A 20,640-nucleotide genomic window follows, 5' to 3' on the forward strand; every position below is an offset into this window, starting at 1 on the left:
CAAAATACGGCACACACCTAGAAGTCCGTACCGCAGGTGAGCAAAGAAGTCGGCGGGCAGCGACCGGTCCTGTATGGCTTTAACAAACTTGCGGGCTGTGTCGGGTGGGTCTCCGTTGCCCGTGGTGGACACCACCACCACGAGAGGCGCTGTTTCAGTTTTCAGATCATACTATGAAACAAGGGTGTCACGTCAGAGATCTACTGCTGTATGTATTTTTGACGTGTATCAGCTGGGCAGTCAGCTTAATTTACCATCTTTCAGTCTGTACTGCATAAAGTACAGAGAGCACTTTTAAACTTTAGTCACTCCTCAGACAGCAGGAAACCTGGCTATCAGGAAGGGCCCTACTCCCTCAGAGTTCCAGGGAGCTGAGAATATCACCAGTGGTAATAAACTGAGATCATCAGTGTTTCCAAGTCTTACAAATCAAGTTTTTAATCTCTCATTCTCACCTAAATTTACACACTTCAGATGAAGCACTTCACTGTCTCTATTTATAACGACTCCCCAAGCTCAGCTCCTCACGAGTATCATTTAACTTGCCTCCAAGGAATTCACTTTATTTTTCACACTGACATAACAGGTAAAGACTTGAGCTAACATTTTACCAGGCAATTCAACACTTTCAGGACACTACACAGTTTGTCACAGTGAGTTTACCTTGAAAAAACTACCATGATCTAGGGAGAGAGCTGTCTGCCACCAATGGCAAAGTCTTTATTTTGGGGACGTACAAGCGGGCACTGGGATTCCCAAGGTGGAAAGGAAACTCGCGTTCCTCTGAACACACTTACCTCATTTGTTCCCAGCCAGCTCATGAGATAAACAAGGCTAAACTAATACTTCCATGTATAGTCCAGAACAGTTACTTGTCTTAGTTTTTAGGACTGTAGTCTAATTCAAAAAACAACTTACAGGTTTAAAAAAAAAAAAAGCTGGCAGGAATCTTACAATGCAGCTGATAGTGATGGTGGCACTTAGCATCCTACTCTGTGGTTTAACACCGGCTCCCAACCGAAATACTTCTAAGTACAAGACACAGGAGGAACCACGTGAGTAACAGCTCTTACCTTATCCGACTCACTAAAACAGTGGAGATCTGCAGAAAAGCCATGTGTAACTGCTTTTTCACATATTTCTTCCGCTATGGCCTTTGCCTGTCCTTGCTGTGTTGCATAGAGCAACAAAAACCTCCTCATCACCTCTAAAGCATATGCTACAGCTTAACGGTTACACTGAAAAACAGAAAAGGGAATTTCTTTCTCACAAAGTAGTAACAACCCGCAGGTACTAATTCTCTTAATTAAAAAAGACTGCAGCAACAGCCACACAATATGAGACTTCTCTAAATGTGCTTGTTGATGGAGATGACAATACGTACCTGACAGAGACAGTGCTTGAGACTCAATACATCGCAGACATCTTCTTTTAAAAAACGTAAAACTGAAAATTCATTAAAATTGTGGGAAAAAAAAAGTGGTTCCTCCTTGAACCCAAAGCTAAACAGACTAATCAGAGTAATCAATGCTCATACACTGCTTTCTTATTTAATTCAATATCCTCTACATGTGACTGCATGTATATATACACATATGTATATACAGAGAAAAAAATATCTCCAATTCACTCAAGCCTTCTCCCCATACTTATCCAGGGTCTAAACCTGAAAAGGCTGCCAGTTTGCAGGGAGAAACTTAAACTGAAACCCAAACCAAAATCTTGCCTCTTAGTGAATGAACCACCAATATTTGTATGTGCCTCTAGCCAATTAGATCTAAACACAACTTAAACCACGAAGAAATTAAAGGGTAATAGAATAGCGCTAAGCAACATGCTAAAAATCATGGACTATCCCAGGGAACAGAGCGACACCTGGCATACAGCGGGTGCTCAATGGGTTTACTGAACGAACAGATAAATAACAGCAAGACACTACACACCTGGAAAGTGTGAAACCCTAGTGATGGAAACGGCATCGCTTATTATTACAGCTGCGACCTGGGAGCCAAGCCCAGCTCGAGGTGCTTCAGACCATGACCCCCTCGGTCCCACAACCACCTTATAAAGCAGGTACTTCACCCCACGTTCCCAGAGGAGGTTCCGAGGCGCCCGCAGGACGCGGTCAGGCGGAGAAACGGCGGGAGCAGGACCTGCGTCTGGCTTGGTCCGCGCTCCCAACGTTCCTGACTCTCCGGCGCCCGCACCTGACCCCGCGCCCAGAAGTGCCCTTTCCCCCAGCCTAGAAAAGGGTTCGGAACCAGGAGGCCGACGGAGGAGGAGCCCACAGAGACCTGCGGGACCGGCTCCGCTCTAGCAAACGCCGCGGCGCAGCCGGGGACCCGCTCCGGGAGGCGGCGGGAAGGCCTCAGGGCCGAGTTCCCGCCGGGCCGCAGCACCGCGGGGCCAAGGTCCTGACCGACCCGCTCGCCCAGCCCGGCCGGGGGAAGGACGCGGGGACGCGGAGGCTAGTGCCCTCGCCGACCTTGAGCCGCCTCCCCTCGGGCCCGGGCCGGGGGATACCCACCCGGAGAGCGGCTTTTACCGAGTACTCACCCGCGGGCTCCCCGGACGCTGGGGAAAAGCGAAGAAACTGCGCTGCCTGCCCCCGCGCCTGCGCACGCAGAGCCTAGTGCTCGGCTCCCGAGACCAATAGGAAGCGCGGGAGAGGAGCTGGGCCAATCACAGCGCGCCGGACGCGGGGCACCAGTTCGTGCGCATGCGCGGATTCCTCGGCCCCCCCCCCTACCGCGGCGCGCGCGTACGGGGGCTCACGAGGCTCCGGGACCTGTGAGGCTGCTGGGACCCCTGGCGCGCCGTGTTCGGTAGGTGTCCACGCGGGCTGTGGGCTCGGTTGGCCCGGCCGGGCGTGCGTGGCCTGAGGCTTCGCTGAGCGCCGGCGCTGCCTTGGCTCCCCCGGCTCGTAGGCCGCCGCACCTGCCCTGCCGGTGCTTGAGCGCAGGTCCCAGGGGCGCCGGGTTTGGGGACGCCTGGCTTGTGGCGTCCTTTCCAAGGAGACTGCGGCCCCCGAGGCGCCCCGGCCCCTCTGTCCCGCACGCTCGTCCCCACGTCCCGCGGCCGGGTGTTCAGGTGTGGACCTGCCGCCCACCTTCCTCCTGCGTTAACCAGTGTTTTACTATTTTTATTCTATTTCTTTTTTCCCATTAGCCAACTAGACCTCTTTCTTACTCAGTTCTGGTCAAATCCTGACTCTACGGGGAAACCAACACCTTGGGGCCCTTTAAGCGCATTTACCCTTGATTTGACTTATCTGAAGTAATGGTCCCTTGACCTTATTTATTTATTTATTTGTTTAATTTTTTGGAAGGGGGAGTTAATTAGTTTGTTTTAAATTTTTTAATGGAGGTGTGGGGATTGAACACAGGCCCTTGTACTTGCTGAGCACGCACTCTACCACTGAGCTATACCCTCCCCCGGTTGCCTTTTTTAAGTTAAAGCAAACGCAATTCCTTCCATCAACCAGCACATGGGATCTGGACTGCCTGAGTTTGAAACCTAACTACCACTTATGAGCTGTGTCAGCTGGACACTAAGACATCTTTGTGCTTCAATTTCCTCACTTCTAAAATGACATAGAAGTTGTGTTGTTGGGAAAACTAACAATGCTCGTGAAGTGCAGCATTGCCCAGCAAATGACAGCGACTTTTATTCTCAGGTCCAGCCCTGGGTCTAAGCTCTCGGATGCAGCGACTCTGCTCTTTGGTACTTATGTGTCGACTGAAATAAATGCACAGCCTAGAAGCTGAGTTATGTTTTATTGGCGGGCTTTTCCAGGACTTCAAGCCTGGGAGACAGTCCCTCTCAGATCGCTCTAAGGGACTGCTCCAAAGAGGGGAGGAGCAGGATATATACGAGCTTTTGCAACAAAAACCAGGTAGTTGGAACATCAAAAGATTAGTTAATTGAAAACCATCTCAAGTTAAGGAACTTAGTGCTTTTCTTTGGGAGGGTGCAAGAGTCTGGGCTTGCTGAAATCATTCCTTTGATATGTACCTCACCTACCTAGGGCCAGTCTCCTGTGCTTTCCCATCTTGACTCCCCTCTGGGAGCACTGTTCCGGGTGGCTGCAGTGACTGAGGGCTTGATGGTGAGCATCCTGTTTCCATCCTGACTCCCCGCAGGGCTCACCTCTGGGAGTGACTGTGATGTGATGGCTAGAAGGCTGCAATGTGCTTTGTTTACTGAAGTGGCAGGCGGTATTTTTCATTCACAGGTTCGAGTGGGAGGTGTTTACTGAGAAGCACTTCTTTTGGGTACTCATCCTGACTTTTATAAGCGTTGATGTTAAGTGAGCTATGTTCTTTTACGTTTGACCATGTTTTTAATTCTTTAATGTAGGTATAAATCAGGAGGAATTGAGAATCTGATGGCATGGCTTTAATTACCTTGCGGAGGAACCTCTGTCATTTATCTGATTTTCGGATACATGGAGCTCTGGCTGCTCTGAGAAATCAACGTGTGAATCATGTTCACAAGATAGTCCAGGAGCACCTATGTCCATGGTTCTGTTCACTGCCACCTGGGCCTGTCAGGGTCAGGTTCCGTCACGCCCCTTGTCAAAAGTTCCACTCGGAAAATGGAAATGACCTTCCTCCAGCTGGTGAGCCAGCATTCTCTCAAGTACATGACTGGGACAGGTTTGAACAAAATCTTAAAAATGAGGATGAACAGATATCTTACAGGAGACTAAACAACTTCACCTCATCCGAAGAAGTGTTAAGTTTCCTAAGCACACTGCAGACTCTGCCCGACGCTGTGGCAGCAGGAGCCCTCAAACGGATTTGCGAAGTGGAAAAAAAGGGGGATTTCCAAAGGCTGCCGAAAGAGATACTGGAGAACAGCATCTTTCAGGTTGTATGTGATCAGCTGGAACAGGACCCCTCAAATCTGTCAAATGCCACTTTGGCGACTGCTTTGCAAGCCCTGACTCTGTCGTACGTGGACCCCCGAAGCAGCCTGCTGCTGAAACTGGTGGCCGAGTGCCAGCATCGTCTCGGAAGCGTTGGCCTGGACGTCCACAGTCTTTGTGTTCTGGGGGAAAGTCTGATTAAACTGCGGGGTCCAGATTGTTCAGCCGTAGAACGGATTATATGTCTACTGCAGGGTAAAAATTTGGAAGCCTTTACCCCTGAAGATGTTGTGACCCTCTATAGAATACTGCAGATGTGTCCCGACTCAGTGCACGAACACCAGGCGTTTTTAAATAAGATGAATACCTTTTCTCTGTCGGTCGTTTCCAGCCTGAGTCCTAACTTGATGAGCCAGATGCTCACTGCCCTGGTGGTTCTTGATCAAACTCAGGCACTTCCTCTGGTTATAAAATTGGGTAAACATGCGGTGAGGCACATCCCACACTTCACCAACAAAGAGCTGGGAAAAGTCTTAGAGGCTTTCATCTACTTTGGGCACAATGACAGGTTTTTTACAAAAGCCCTGGAGCAGCACGTCGCCCCGCTGTGTCTCACCCTGGATCCCGAGGTCCTCAGCGCGGTCATGGGGTACTGCGGCAGCAAACGGATTCTTTCCAAACCCATCCTGAATGCGGTGGCAGAAGCTTTTGTTTGCCAACCTGAGAAATTCTCACCCAGCCAAATTTCTGAGTTAATTGAGCCATTTGGAAAACTCAATTATTTGCCACCAAATGCCTCTGCTTTGTTTACGAAGCTAGAAAATATACTGTTAACTCATTTCAGTTCTTTTCCACCCAAAACACTATTGAAACTTCTCCATTCATGTTCACTTATTGAATGCCATCCAGTCAACTTTATGGCAAAATTATTCAGCCCACATTTTCTTCAGCGGCTGCAAGGTGAGTTGGCCATGACTTCTGAGAGTAGAAAAATTAGTGTTTGAACTTGTGATTTTTCAAGTCACGTATGTACCTTTTTTAATTGAGCAATGCTTTGCCTTTGTTTTTTCTTTCATAATGACCTAAAGATGAGATCTGAAGTTGCAGCTGCTAATATAAACCTAGAGTTAAAGATGCTAGAACCCTGCATGGAGAGAGGACGGTCTTGGGTCCGCAGACTGCTGCCCTAGCTGAGAACTGAGTCCTCTCTCGGGGATCTGGTGATGCCGACGACAGTGTCACAGTAACACGTTAGGATCTTTGATGGGAAAGCAGCTGTATCACTCCCTTTTTTTTTATATTTGAGAGGATGATATTGTTTATCTTAATTCAGGGTCACCCAAACATGTTGAAATCTGGATCTCCATGGGTAAAGGAAATCCCCGCTAATTCTACTAACATTACGTCTGTCACTTTTAATCCTATTTTCTGGTTAAGAGCTTGAGTTCTTGGAAGCCATATGAGATTTCATTGAGACAGCAAACAAGAAGGTATAATTAGTTCTAACAAGTTCTTTCCCTGGGGCCATTTAAAAGCACCCTAGTGGAGTGAATGAATGAGCAGTGTGCACTCTGGGTGTTCTCTTCGCTCACTACACGTGCCGAAGTCCCAGCTTAACTCTGACTGCGATGCTCTTTGTTTCAGGTGACGAACCCTATCTGGACAGACTGAGCCTAGCACAGCTGACCCAGCTTTTCTTAACCTCAGTTCTAGAGTGCCCCTTCTATAAGGTAAAAGCTTGACCTGCGTTGCTTTACTAACCTGCAGGGACACTTTTCTTCTGCCCCACCCCTCCAAATCTTTTAAGTTCTGTCTCTTTTGAGCTGTCTCAGTGACTTCATTAGAAAGTAGAATTTTCATTCACTTGAAGTAAGTTGCCAGCAGAGAACTTTGTCTCTAATAAGTGGACCCCGTTCCTGTTATCTTGTTCTTGAAAGAGCCTTTTCCTGCTGTGTGAGTCTTCTCGGAAGGTTTTACCAAGTGCCGCGGGGAGAGGGGTCCCAGTGCTCCTAGGTGCACTCCCAGGGCTCTGAGGGGTTTCGGCCTTCCCCAGGGCTGTTGCGTGTGGTACAAAAGTGTGATCTCTGCGCGGAACAGTTCCTGAACCGTTGCTGAGTATGTTTTTAAACCAAGCCAGAATTTTCATTCTTAAGACGATAGCATTCGGTTTAGGTGGAGTCTGTGTTTTGTATAAATTATCCTAAAGATGCATTCTGATGACTTTATCCGGCAGGTTGTTTAGGGTCAGAAATGGCATCCGCAGGCTCGCTCCTTCCTGCCTGGTCCTCCGTACTCGCCTGAGCCACATTTACAAGCAGCTCCCAAACACTGTATAGTTTATTTTCATGGATGGGACTCTTCACACTACACTTTGCTTTTTGCCCAGCATATCATGGACAGTCCTCGAGGGTAATACACACAGATCAAATGCGTTCCTCTAAAGGAGCGCCTGGTATTTCATGGTCTTCATTCTACTGTTGCACCAGTGATGGGCTGTCAGGCGTTTTCCCACGGTTTGGATCAGCATGCTGCCTGTCATAAACATGCTTACATATCCTTTCATTCTGAAGTCTTGTTGTTTTTTTATTCTAAAGACTAGTTTCCTGTGTGCTGGGCTACTGGACTGATTTTCGATCGATGTTGACAGACTTTTTCCCTGATGGTTGTAGAGGTCACATTCACCAGCAGTGAGTGAAGGTGACCACATCTCCCCACTTGTGCTGCAGTGTGTCATTAGTCCCTGTAATTTTTGTCATTCGACTCAGTGAAATGTCATGTCATGTGCTTGAATTGCATTTTAATGAGCAACAGTGAACTTGAGCATGTTCTCGGGTGTTTATTGTCTGTCTATACTTGCAGTGAATTGCCTTGTTACACCTTCACTTCTATTTCTTTTGGGTTGTCTTTTATTTTTGTTTTTGTTTTTTGTCCTAGAACACATTGTAAAACATAACGATTAACTATCACGTGTATTGAACATATTTCCTCCCGGTGTGTGGTTACAAATTATTTTAGTTTTAATTTAACATTATTTATGATGCCTTTTGCCGTATAGAAATCTTTAAGTTTTCTGTAGTCAACTCTATCCATCTTATATGATTGCTGGGTTTCCTATCTTGTTTAATAATATTTTATGACTCCTAAGGCAAGATAAAAACTTTACCAAATTTTAAAAAAATATTATCTTTCTTACTATATTTAGATCTTTAGTCTACCCAGAATTGATTATAATCTGTAATGTGTGGTAGAACTTTAACTTAGTTCTTTTCCAGATGGGTGACCAGTTGCTAGCACCATATGCCCCACAGCTGTCCTTTTCTTATTGAATCGAAATGCCAGCTTTATCACATTTTCCACCATTAAAAACTTTAGTTGGTGTTCTCAAGTCCCTTAAAGCAATTCTCAGAGTTCCAAAGATGTTCCTTGAGCTGTCTTTGTTTGTTTCTTTCTTTTCTTTCTTTCACTCTTTCTTTCTTTCAGTGACTAATGACTATATTTAAAACACATCAAAGGTATTTTGCACTGTTAGACTTGAACCGTAACAAGAATATCTGGCATTGTCACTTCGAGGAAGACTCCTGTCCAAGTCCAGGAGAAGTGTCCTGCTTGCGGAGCCACCTTGGATCAGAGTTTATACTCAGGCAACCTTCGTTGTATTCTCTGACACTGTGTCTTATTTTTCTTTCTCGTGTTTGCACATACATTTTTAGGGTCCAAAACTTCTTTTTAAATATCAAGTGAAATCATTCCTCACTCCGTGCTCCTCCCTGGAGACCCCCGTGGATTTTCAGCTTTATAAATCTGTGGTGATTGGACTGATTGACCTTTTAGGAGCAAGACTGTATTTTGCCTCAAAGGTGTTAACACCCTATCGTTACACGATAGGTAAGTAGTGGGGAGTCCGTGGTTCACTAAGTTCAGCCCGGTGCCGGCTGTGGGAGCACGTGCGGCTCAGCAGCATCAAAGGTCTGGAAACACAGGATGGGGCTGGCCCTTCCCTGAAGGCAAACTGGAATGGGGGTGGGGGGGCAGTTGGGCCGAAGAGCCAGGACTGAGGGTGGGGCTGAGTCCCACGTGTTGGCCAAAAAGTAGCAGAAGGACTTCGGGCATCCTTTTTGGGCATTCGTTTGCTTGCTCTCATCTGCAAGGTGAGAGCAAGAGGGATAGTGACCTCAAAGACTTGTTGAAGGATGAAGTGAAATAGAACGGGAGCTGGGGCACAGTAAATGCTCGGTGACTGTCAGCTATTGGGCTGCTCGGGCCGGTGCTGCCCTGCACAGTAGCCACACTGCCAGTGCTGTTTAAATTTAAATACTTACAGTTGTAAAAATGCACAGTGCAGGCCCCCAGTCACGCTGCCCGCCGAAAGTGCTCCGTAGCAGGTATAAGCATTTCCATCATCACGGAAGTTCTGGGCTTACTAGGCAGGCAGAGCCCTTCTGCCTTTGCAGTTTTTTAAAATTGTTAAGTAGGAGACAGCTCAAAGAAGACAGGGTTCATAGGCTCCAGGTGGCCACGTCTCCCCCCTCCTTTATGGGCTCCTTTACAAGGAAAGAAGGCAGGAGCCTGCAGGTGCTCAGGGCCCACGTGTCAGGTGCAGGCTGCTTCAGCTCCCTGGGGGCGCCGGCGCTCCGGTGATGAAAGCTGTCGGTGGCACTGGCGTCTGACTTTGTTTAACTCAAAGGATTTTCTTGCCTGCTCCCACCAGTTGTTACAAGGAGAGTGAAGTGTATGTGGGGTTCACATCCTGCCCAGATGCCTTGAGGGCCCCCTCCTTGTTTTAGTGCAGTGCAGCCTCCTTAGCTTGAGGCTGACATGGTTGGGCGTGGTTCTGATTGAAGTTCTCACCGCTGTCTGGTGTGGTCATTGCTTTGCAGCCTTCTGCCCAGTTGATAAATGCAGTGTGGAGGAAATCAAAACGAGGAGGAAAGGAAGAGAGTGTTTGTGAGGGTATCACACGAAGAGCTTTTCCTTTCTTCTCTCACCAGATGTTGAAATTAAATTAGATGGAGATGGATTTGTAGTGCCATTTACAGTCGATGAAGATGTGCATAAAAGGTAAAGAAAACTGTTGTGGTTTATATGTTACAAGACTTGTCAAGGTTAATAAACAGGGATTGTTTTCTTAAGAAAGTGAAAAAAGTAGACATGATTGTGGAAATAAAAACACTCCGGCATACTAGTTTTGGAAATTCCATGTAACATTTTATGAATCTCAGTGTTAATAAAGTTGAGTACTTTTTCACCTCATTAATGGATAACAGTCATGGTTCATTTGAAAACAGAATTGGCATGAAGGAATAGCTAAATCCCAAATAAACTCTGGCAACTAAAAACATATACATATTTTGGATTGTTTTAAAAATCAAATTTCTCTCTCCTCTTTGGTTTTTCAGGGTAGCACTGTGCATTGATGGTCCAAAAAGATTTTGTTTGAATAGCAAACACTTACTGGGGAAGGAAGCTACCAAACAGAGACACCTGCGCCTGCTTGGTTACCAGGTCATTCAGGTATGGTTCCACCTATTTTTTTTTTCCCCGAAAAGCCATTTCTAGTTCACATTTGCTTTTTCCAGGGTACTAAGTGGTATGCCAGCCCAGTGGACTGGGTCTTCTGTCTAGTTTAAATGCCACCTCTGTTAATTAGGCTTAAGTCTCTTGAGTTATATTTTGAAATACACAATTTTCAAACCTTTTGTTTACCAAAAGGGAGCCATCCCTAAATTCTGTATAAGCTGTGCTTAACTTTGCTTTAAGAATTAGTAAATTATTGGAATATCTATTTTGTTTTAATTTCCCTTTGATCTAATGAATAAAATAGACAAGATGGCCAACCAGGTTCTTCATCAGCACGATGTGTAAGACTCTCTATTTCCACCGTAGCTCACTTAGCAAGGTCTCGAGCGAGGACTCGCAGTAAATGTACCCAGAGCGTCTGCCTTCCCTGAGCCGCCCCCCAGTCTGCCCTCTGCTCTCCTGTCTGGTCACTTCTTTCCACTCCATCGTGCACAGACCCAGATTAATTTCCCTCCAACAAATCATGCCAGCGTGCTCAGAAGCGCTCATTGCTTTCTCACTGCTTATGGGAGAAAGTCAGACTCCTCCACGGGTCAACATTCCAGACCCTCCGAGGTGGGCCCGCAGCCAGGCTCTCCGCTCCGAGCTCGGTGGTCTCCTCCCTCCTCTTCCTCTTCTTCCTCTGCCCCCCTGTTCCAGGGGTCCCCACCGCTCTGAGTGTCTAAATCCTGGTCATTCATCAGCTCCCAGCTCAGGCCGACCTTTCATCCTATCTGAAATTTGACTCCCTCTCAAAACTAGAGCACCGATATTCTTTGCATGTTTTGTTTTGTATTACTGTTTACTCTTTGTATTTATTGTATATTTTAGGTTGGCACCTAATTTGTAAGCTCCTGGAGGACGGCGATCGTGTCTGATTCTCATTTAGGTATCCCACTGACAGGTGGAGCCCCTGCCAGCCAGGGGCTCCAGCACTGGGCACACCTTTCAGATTACAGAGGACCATGATGCACTTTATTTTCCTCTCTTTACAGATTCCCTATTATGAGATTGAGATGCTAAAATCAAGACTTGAATTAGTGGAATACTTACAAAGAAAACTATTTTCTCAAAACTTTGGCAGACATTGGTATCAAGAATGAATGCTGGCTTCAGAACTCAAAGTAGTGACAGAACTTGCAAATTAGCCATTTGTTTACGGACTGTGGTGATCTGGGAAGGGTCTCTCATTTCCTCGCACCGTGTATGCACTTATCAGTGGCAAATTTGAAGTTAATTTTAATCTTTATTTAATACTAGTGTCATAGATACTTTTATACATCAAACAGAATCAATCCAGTACAATAAAGAACGTAACGTGTAAGTGTTATTTTTAAGTCTTGTGTTTTGTGACAGGTAGCTGCTAACTGAAAATATACTCTTGAGAGACCTTTGTTTCCTATTCTAACAAATGTAAGAAAAATTTTATCTCCCATGTTTTTCTTTTATATTTTGTTAGAGGAAGTAATAGATGGTCAGGAAAAGGAGCAATGAAAAATAGACTGGATGTAAGCATATATAATTGTAGACTTATACAGAAATAACCCTTTAGTTAATAAGAAAATATTTTGTATTGGTATGGGAGCTTTTTATGTTTTTTTTGTTTTTTTTAAATGTATCAAGATGTGAAAAAGCAGGGTTTGGGGGAAAGGTTTGATTGGAGGGAGAAACTTCTAAATTTTACATTTAGAATTAATTAAATTCTTCAGTTCATTGCAGATGCTTCATTGTCCCGTTACGTTAACATTTCAGGGGATAAAAAGGGTTCTTTACCCAAATGCAGTGTGTGTGCTGGCCGAGGGAGTGGGGTGTGGGGGCTCCGACACCAGCTGGGCATCCCACAGCTGAACTCAGTTCTGGCACCACCTGGAGACAGCGTCGGGCCCCACAGGCTGAGGGCGCAGTGCCACAAGACTGCCCTCGCCACCACCCTTTCAGATGCCAGTCACAAGTCCAGCTTGTTCCATGGCCCGTGCTTCTGACCAACTGGCTATAGATTGGAGGTTCCAATGACCCCCTCCTTGGGTTCCATTAATTTGCTATAATGGATTGAAATAAGAAATTAGTTAATAAACACAGAACGCTTGGGTAACCACCCCCTCAGAGCAGCACACAGCCCATGTTAGCTTCTTTTAGTTGGTCTGGATTTCACCCCATCGTGCTATGTAGTTCATGTTATCTTTTGGGGTCTGTTTCCAGAGTAGAAATGGAGACCAGATGAACGCTAAGATCATTCTGTAAAGTTTATGCTCTAATTACAGAGGAGAGAGAGCCTATGAGAGCAAATGGAAATTAATGAGAGGAGAGGTGCCGAGTCCAGCACGCCGTCCATCTCTCTCTCATGGCTCAGCTCGCCCCTGGGTGTGAAACGCCCCTTAAATGTGCTGGGGAGGCAACGAGCTCACAGCTTAAAGAGAAGAGAGTCTTAACTAAATGGCCACACAGAGAGGTGATGGCAGTCTGTTATAAATGCTATGAAAAGACAGCACAGCCTAAAACCTTCCCCCAGCTTTTCCATTGATCTAAATCCTTCTCACCCATCAGGACCTTTTTTTTTCCTGGTTGCTCTCATCGGAATCAGATAGTCCTCCCTCTGCACTTTTAGTTACATCCTCTGCTGAGCTTTTGTTTCATTTAGCCCTTCCTTCCTTCCTTCCTTCCTTCCTTCCTTCCTTCCTACCTTCCTACCTTCCTACCTTCCTTCACCAAACGTTTATTAGTGAGCTCTGATAATGCTGCCAACCCATTGAATGTTAAGAGCGCCCAAAGGAAGCCGAAAGGAGCCCCCACCTTGAGGAGCAAGGAGGGGGCAAGACAATACATGCGCAGGTGGTTGCAGCAATGAGCCAGCTGGCACTCCCCAAGCGGGAGCAAGACTCTGGGATGCACTGGACTTCAGGCCTGCCTGGGGCGTGAGAGGAGGCTTCTTGCAGTGATTTGTAAGCTGAATTTCAGAGGAAGGCAGGTCACTGGTGGGAAAGCATTTCAGGCATCACTGTGGCCAGAGCACTCAGCACAAAGCAGACAAGGTCGTCACAGGAAATGAGGTTAGAACTAACTCTGGCACTGTGTATTAAAGCAAATTTCAATCCTGAAAATATGCAGTTATATATTATGAAAACAACTTTAGGCTAATCAACAGATAAAAAGCTTCTCATCTCACCAACTGGAGTAAATTTGACAAGTTCTGGAAAATTATAAAGACATGTGTCCTTGTAAACGAAATCCTGCCACTAAATTTTATTGTCTATCTATGCCAGCAAAAATAATGTGAATTTTCTTATTGAAATTACATATTCAGTTATGATAGCCCTTGGTACCCTATATAGATAATGTTTTTAAATAAGGTATAATCTTGATGTCATTTTTTTAAGTAAAAGCAGAGAAGAAAAAAAAAGTTAAGTAAAGGGAAATAACAGATGAAAAAAGTTGTTTTCCTTGCAAGCAGCAGCGATGGTCTTCAGACCAGCCAGGAGGGGGCAGCAAAGGTCAGGACATTTATTGGGCTGCAGACGTTGAACTGGAATGATCCCTGGTCCCTGCAGGAGAGAGTGGATCCTGTGTGTGGGTTTGTGTTAGGAGGGACAGCAGGGCAGGAGCTGTGGAAGGGTGCAGTGAAAGAACTGCCTGAGCGAAACAGAGGCAATTTTCCTTACCTTGATCTAAAGAAGGAATGCACTTCCCTTTGGCTGAACCAGGCAGGAGAGGGGAGATGGTACCTTGGTATGAAGAGATCCCAGCTGGTTCTTAGAAGACTGGGGTCCTACCTGTCAACCTCCATACACCTGGGTGCATACAGAGACTTGGTAAATATTTGTTAGGTGGAAAGAAGAATAGGAAGGAACAGAATTGAGCATATTTGATAGAATTCTGGGAAAACAAAAAACAAGGTCAGTTTCCTCTAAAAAAGCTACCCACTGGAAGACTTTGTGTACAAATTCAGGGAGGGGATCTTGGCTCCATAGTGGTGAGTTAACCCCCAAAGGCTGACATTTCCCCAAACTGGAAAAATACCCAGACCCGTTGGGCGTCTAAATACGTATAGGATCGTAAATGAGATTTGCCTCATCAGCTGTTTGGCCAGTACCTGGAAAACAGTAAATGATGAGCCGTGCGGACTCTTGTTACAAGCACAGGAGTCACCTTACAGTCACGTTTAAACCCTGTTGCAGCTCCTGGTGAGGGAGCCCGTCAGGGATGGTCTGGGAGGAGGGGCACCACCAACTCGCCAGTAAAGACTCCTGGGGCCAGCATCATCTTGAACCTGTGGCAGCTCCTTCTGCTAAGTAGCATCAAGTACATTGTGCTGAGAAATCTCGTTCTATAAACTCCCTGCTGTCTGAAATTGTATCTGGAAGAATGGAACACGCCTCTGGTGCCTACAGCATCTGAACCTCGTGGGGCATATAGCTCATAGAAGCAGCCTCGATTCCCCAAATGATGCAGAGTTTCAGGTCAGGGAACTCGGGACACAACATCCCACATTTCCCTGCCTTGAGGATCCCGGGTCGTCTTCTCAGGCCAGGTCTCACGTTGACCCTCTTACACACAAGCATACTCTCCAAGTCTCTCCAACCCAGCTTCACTCAATTTCACCCAAATCCTCTCCTTGCCCTTTCCATCTCTCGGTGAGGTTCCTCCCGTGGGCTTGTCTCAGTAGCCAGTAAGCCTAACTTTCTGCTGATGTTCTTTGGCCATTGGCTCCATCGTAAGAAATTTTGCATTAAGATACTTGTAATCTCATCTCAGAAAAAAAACAAACACCCCTCTCCCCAACTCCTCGCATCTCCCCAGCACACTCTTGGTGTCCTGAACTGATACTCTGGGTTCTAATGTTTGAGATAAACAGTATCTCTTAGTAATTCTACTGTAACTTTTATAATAGAAAACATTGGTCACACATAAGCGTAGAAAGAATAGTATAATGAATTCACATGAGCCCTTTTATTCAGCATGGAATAAAACCTACAATTTTCCAATCCTGTTTAGTCTACTTATTCTCTTATTCTTTTTCTTTACTCTCCTTTTTTTAATTGGACTGTTCCTAGAGAAATCCAAGCCATCATATTCTTTGGTCCAGTGGAAAGGATTGGGGAGAAGAACTCCTAAAACTGCGAAAGAAGGAAAATAATTCTGCAAAAACTTAAGTAAGGAAAGAAGGATGTAAAAGGAAAACCTGTAAAGGGAAATAAGAAATAATTTTACAAAAGTACGAATTGAAGTAACGACTGCTGATGGATTAAGAAAGCTAAATCTCTAGGAACTTCATGCCTACCACACTAAAATTATTCGTAGAGTTATGGTTATACATAAAAATTGAGATTCTTTTACTGAAAAAAAAAGTATGCATCCATTGCCAATAAACATTTTCCTTTGTCTTTATTTCGCCATTATTACAACTAACAAAACTAATACTTATTGCCTATGGACATTTGATACCTGGTCTATATTCTAAGTTTCCTATGCTGGCTCAGAAGTAGTCTTTAATTGTTGATTTGTTTGAATCAGGAGCTGAACAAAGGCCACACACTGCTTTCAGGTGCTATACTACTCAGTTTTCAGTCTCCTGTCTATAACTGCTCCCCTCCCTCACCTAGCTTCCATGTCATTGGTTTATTAGAGAAATTAGATCAGTTGCCCTGTAAAAACATCCTACAGTATTGATTTGGCATTTTGTGGCTGGTTCCTCTACTTGCTGCATCTCCTGTAAAACTACAAGTTCGACCTAGAGGCTTGCTTAGATTCAGGCTAATTTTTTCAGCAAGGATGCTTCAGAGGTGGTGCTGTGTGTTAGCTTTGCCTCATATCATAATGTCGCGTTGTCTCCTCTTAGTGATAGTCATTAAGATTGATGGTGAGTTCCTGGGTCACCAGCCTCATTCATCCAATATAGGGTCCCCATCACCCTTTCTCCTATTGGCTTTAACGTCTTAGGTGACTCTTACCTAGATTCATTATTCCAGCAGGTGTCTAAAAAAGATTTTGTAACTCTATCATTTCTTCTCCTTTTATTATCTTGTATCCATCTGTAAAGAAGGAATTTCTGGAGGAGTGCATAGCTCAGTGGTAGAGTGCAGTGCTTAGCATGCCAGAGGTCCTGAGTTCAATTCCCTAGTACCTCCATCAAAAGTAATAATAAATAAATAAATAAACCTAATTACTTCCCCCCCAAAAAAGAAATTTCTCCTGCCAACTATTGGTGAACTCTAAAATAAGGTTCATATAGGGAAAAAGAAAACAAGATAAATGAGCCTTTCCTTATATCAAGTTTTTCAATAAAGAGCTGGTTGCTGGTCAGTTTTGTTTGTTTGTTTGCTTTAGGATATTTATGAAATTTTATATAGTTGATGTGCATTAATTCATTACAGTCATCTTTTAGAAGCTTAAATTGTCCTAGTTTAGATCAGTGGGATACCCTTCAGGTTGGCCTCTTTGTCCTTTTGACCTTGACACATTACTTTTTGAAAATTTCTTGGCAGAACAGGATGTCCCAGTCTCACCATCTCCTGCCTCAGACCCAGGCCTGCCCTCTGGGAGGAGGCCTGATTGCTCCAGGCGGTACTGCTCATCACTAGGGCTGTCAGTGCGGGGCACTTTTCATTTGACACATCGTATAAAATCATAGTCATTTTTATTTCAAAATCAACAAAGTGAACAAACCAAAATTAAATTTATATGTTTATGTCTTGATTCATAAGCTTAAAGTGACCAGCCACAGGGACTCCATCAATTGAAGGAGCCAGCCTACAGGAAAAACCTGATGCCAAACATGGTTTCTAAATCTCCTGGCAGTATTCACACAACTTTCCCAGGGAAGAGGTGTCAAATAAGGTAAAGGTTTGTTAATACAACCACAGTCCACTGCCTGTGCCCAAGGTCTGGTAAAGATGGTTTGGAGGGCAGGCAGTGGCTCCCCTGATCCAGGAGCCAAGGTCATGCTGCTATTCTCAAGGTCAAAGAGCACTAATGGGGAATTTGGAAGAGGTGAGGCAGGAACATCATTTCATAACCCTTGAGTTCATAATGACCATTAGATTTGCTGGATACACACACAGCCAGTTCTCCTCCTTGCCAGTTACAGATCTCTGTGTTTGTCCATCCATCCCTGAACCATCATAAAACCAGCCACATGCAGAGTAGTCCTTAATCCAAGTAATTGTAAGCCATTTTAAAGCCTGTGAATCAAAGTCCAATTATTCTAAGCCACTTTAAATGAGTTTACAGTGAAATTTAAGACAAAATAATTAAGGGGGGAGGGTATAGCTCAGGGGCAGAGTGCATGCTTAGCATGCACAAGGTCCTGGGTTCGATCCCCAGTACCTACATTAAAAAATAAATAAATAAACAAATAAATAAATAAACCTAATTACCTTCCTGTAACATTTTTTTAATTAGAAAAACCAAAATAATTATAAAACTTTTAAATTTAAAATGGAGATGTCAACCTTGTGAAATTTTGCATTTCCAACAGAAGATGTTTTAGAAAGATGAGGCTGTGTTAATGTATTCACAGATGATTTTCCCTCCTCTCTCTGCCTCAGTTAACACGGGTTTGCAAGGTGGAGAGCAGACCATCTGATGTTTTGTGTCCCTCAGCTGAATCTGTGTGCTGCTGAGAATCACTGGCTAAAGCTTTGTGCTTTGTCCAGGCCATAGCTCCATCTCTGAATGGTCCAAGGGCCCCAAGGACAAAACCTTCCCCCAGAGCAGCCCCTCCCTTTCTGGAGATTTCATGCATCTTTCAGGACACTGGCTGTGTCCCCTGCATCCAGTCATTTATCCTGCCTACATCTTAGTTTTCTCATCAGCATGAAGAACCAGAGGTTCTCCTGAACTTAACAGGTGTGTTGGTTTATGAGAACATATGACAAATATAACATAAATGCTACGCAAGATATGCTGAAGCCACTGCCAACGTGACACATGGCATGCTAATGTCACAGAAAAGTGCCCTCCTCTGCTTTCTCCTCCTCTGCCTGAAATTAACAGACATTCTCCCCACTGGGTCTCTCCACGCTTACATTCTGCCCAGATGTCAAGAGAAATGGCACAGGTTCCAGCTGCAGTTTAGACCAGGCACTGCCTATGCTCCTGGGAACTGCCCAAGGTCCTGCAGTGGAGACCGCCCTCCCATGAATTTCTCCCAACTCCCAGCAGGGAGCTGCAGGCAGAGACGTTCTGGCAGATCCGCAGAACAGGCTGCATGAACAGTAGTTAGTGCACTCACATCTGCCTAAATCAGACCAGTGCAACGTTGTCACCCAACGTCAGCTCCATCCTAGTGCCAGGGTAGCTTCCATGATGCTGGAATGGGCTTTGGAGGGTGGACATTCCAAACTACTAAGGTTGTCATTTGAAACAAAGATGCCCTGACCTCCTGCAGAGTTAACCCACACTCAGCGTGCCTTCTTGTACTATTAATCCACTTCCTTTGACCGTAGGGTTTTCATTCTTTTATCCTTCCCTTCCCTTCCCTTCCCTTCCCTTCCCTTCCCTTCCCTTCCCTTCCCTTCCCTTCCCCCGTGCAGAACTTTGAAGGTACAAGTCAAAGACACAAGGGACTTAAACAAGTTAGACTCTTTGACCTTGTATTCCACTTATGTACCTGGAATATATATTAGGGTCATATAGGAAAATATTTTTTTAAAAAAGGAACTAAAATCTCTTGATAATTGAAAATAGCAAAGTTCATTTTACCCATTGTTTCCTCCACCTCTGATTCACGCCTGGCAGCTGATACCGAGCAGGACCCTGAGGGGCTTCCCCTAACCCCTGCCTCTTGTTTACACCCCTTGTTACAGAGACTGTTGCCCCCAGGATCATACCTCTGCTCCTTCCTCGAATAGAACAAAGGGGAGAAACAAGAACTGGTTAGAACCAACTAAGCCCAAGATGGCAGAGGATTTGACTTCCAGTGGACCTTGAACCTCTCATTATATGCTCATTGTAATGCATTAGCATCACACCTCAAGTAAGTGCCCCGTGCCTTTCACTGTCAGCCCCAGGGCTTCTCTGACTCCGAGGAAACCCTCAGGGGAGTCTGGGCAGCGCTGGGCAGAGGACAAACAAGGTCAGGAGTGAACAATCCAGAAAGAAGTCTCACCCTACAAGGACTGGGAATAAGAGGTAAAAATGAGCCTCCTTGTTGAGTTGGCGGGAGATTCTGAGAGGCGTGCCCCAGGCTCCAAAGAAAGTCCTGGGCAAGGTTGAACTCCAGCTGCCCTCAGAGGTGACCTTGAGAATTTAGCCTTCCATTGACCTTCCTGCTGCTCTCACTCTTCTGGCCCCTCACTCTTCCCCAAATAGAGCATCCAAGCCCTTGTCCCAGACTCACCTTTAGAAGGAACCCAAACTATGGCATTGTATTTCTCTACCGAGTTACCAAGTATATGTTGTGTACCTACCCTGTGCCAGACTTGAGCCATCAGAGGAAAACAGTGTATGTCTGTAAACGTGCCCTCCACAGCAGTCAGGTCACAGGGCAGAACAAAATGTCACCTACTGAAATTGAAGCTAGCAGACGCACCTCCACATAACTGCAGAAAAAGATTTTACAATGAAACGATTTCAGTCTCAGTTTTAGCTGAGTTCTCAAGATAATTGGTGTCAACCGCTTCCATTTTACGAAGGTGATACCGGATGATCTACGCAAAGCTTATGAAGCCTCCTGCCCGTTAGCTGACCGCCTATGTCCGGTCTTTAAAAGAGGTTGCAGAAGTTGAGGGAAGTAGTAGATTATAAGACCTTTTTTTTTCTTTGCTGGCGCTTTTAGGATTTCTACCCAGGGGAGGGTGAGAGTGTGGTTACCAGCAAGTTTTAAATTACACGTGCAGCTCTCTGTTCCTCTTCGGAGGCGATGCTCCAGACCCTCTTCAAGTTACTTGTTCTTTTCACGGCTGTCACCTGTCTTCCTCACCAGACTCTCAGATCCAGAGGGACGAGGGCTGCTTGGTTCAAGGCTACATCCTCAGCGCTGGCACACAGTAGATGCGGGGTCATTAACTGCCCAAGGAACAGTGGTCTGTGTGTGAAGGAACTGACACTGCGCGGGGAAAGGTAAGCAGGTTGGAAAGTGCGGATCCAAGAGGCGCCTCCCACCAGGGAACACCGACCCCGCAGAGTTAGCAGCTGGGGCTCCCCGGAGGCACTAAGGGGAGAGCCCGAATGAGAGGTGCCAGGAGGGAGGGGTAGGGTCGGCCCCAGGCCCCGCCCCC

The 20,640-nt window shown here is 45.6% G+C and overlaps 2 protein-coding genes and 1 long non-coding RNA gene across 9 annotated transcripts in view; 1 reads left to right on the forward strand and 2 right to left on the reverse strand.

The window, feature by feature from the left end:
• Positions 1-2,819, reverse strand: part of MTRR (5-methyltetrahydrofolate-homocysteine methyltransferase reductase) — a 24,328-nt gene extending 21,509 nt beyond the window's left edge. The window contains exons 1-4 of one of the 5 annotated variants that reach the window (XM_072958871.1): positions 1,944-2,487; positions 1,385-1,446; positions 1,074-1,238; positions 18-171 (exon numbers count right to left, since the gene is read on the reverse strand). In XM_072958871.1, coding sequence (XP_072814972.1) covers positions 18-171; positions 1,074-1,202 — 283 coding nt within the window. In that variant the 5' untranslated portion in view covers positions 1,203-1,238; positions 1,385-1,446; positions 1,944-2,487. Of the gene's footprint in view, positions 1-17; positions 172-1,073; positions 1,239-1,384; positions 1,890-1,943; positions 2,488-2,556 lie in introns of those variants that run through there. The other 4 variants (XM_006198296.4, XM_072958872.1, XM_072958870.1 and 1 more) reach the window with 4 other exon arrangements.
• On the forward strand, positions 2,563-11,816 carry FASTKD3 (FAST kinase domains 3). Of its 3 annotated transcripts, XM_015251679.3 has the most exons (7): positions 2,563-2,825; positions 4,360-5,830; positions 6,515-6,600; positions 8,581-8,755; positions 9,859-9,928; positions 10,267-10,381; positions 11,422-11,816. In XM_015251679.3, the coding sequence occupies exons 2-7, from the start codon at positions 4,393-4,395 to the stop codon at positions 11,527-11,529; spliced, it is 1,992 nt and encodes a 663-aa protein (XP_015107165.2). In that variant the 5' UTR covers positions 2,563-2,825; positions 4,360-4,392; the 3' UTR covers positions 11,530-11,816. The 3 variants fall into 3 exon arrangements, 2 of the variants coding, with proteins under 2 accessions (XP_015107165.2, XP_015107168.2); XR_004189409.2 differs by lacking the exon at positions 11,422-11,816 and having other exon boundaries at positions 9,748-9,928; positions 10,267-10,345; XM_015251682.3 differs by lacking the exons at positions 9,859-9,928; positions 11,422-11,816.
• A 1,658-nt stretch (positions 11,817-13,474) lies between these two features.
• LOC140695723 (uncharacterized) lies at positions 13,475-20,612 on the reverse strand. Its single transcript, XR_012071567.1, has 3 exons — positions 19,831-20,612; positions 14,083-14,211; positions 13,475-13,965 (listed from the first exon to the last, which is right to left on the reverse strand). It is a non-coding gene; the product is annotated as an uncharacterized lncRNA (long non-coding RNA).
• Between the last annotated feature and the right edge of the window lie 28 nt (positions 20,613-20,640).

The sequence above is a fragment of the Vicugna pacos genome, chromosome 3 (genome assembly GCF_048564905.1).
Source record: "Vicugna pacos chromosome 3, VicPac4, whole genome shotgun sequence".
Taxonomy (NCBI): domain Eukaryota; kingdom Metazoa; phylum Chordata; class Mammalia; order Artiodactyla; family Camelidae; genus Vicugna; species Vicugna pacos.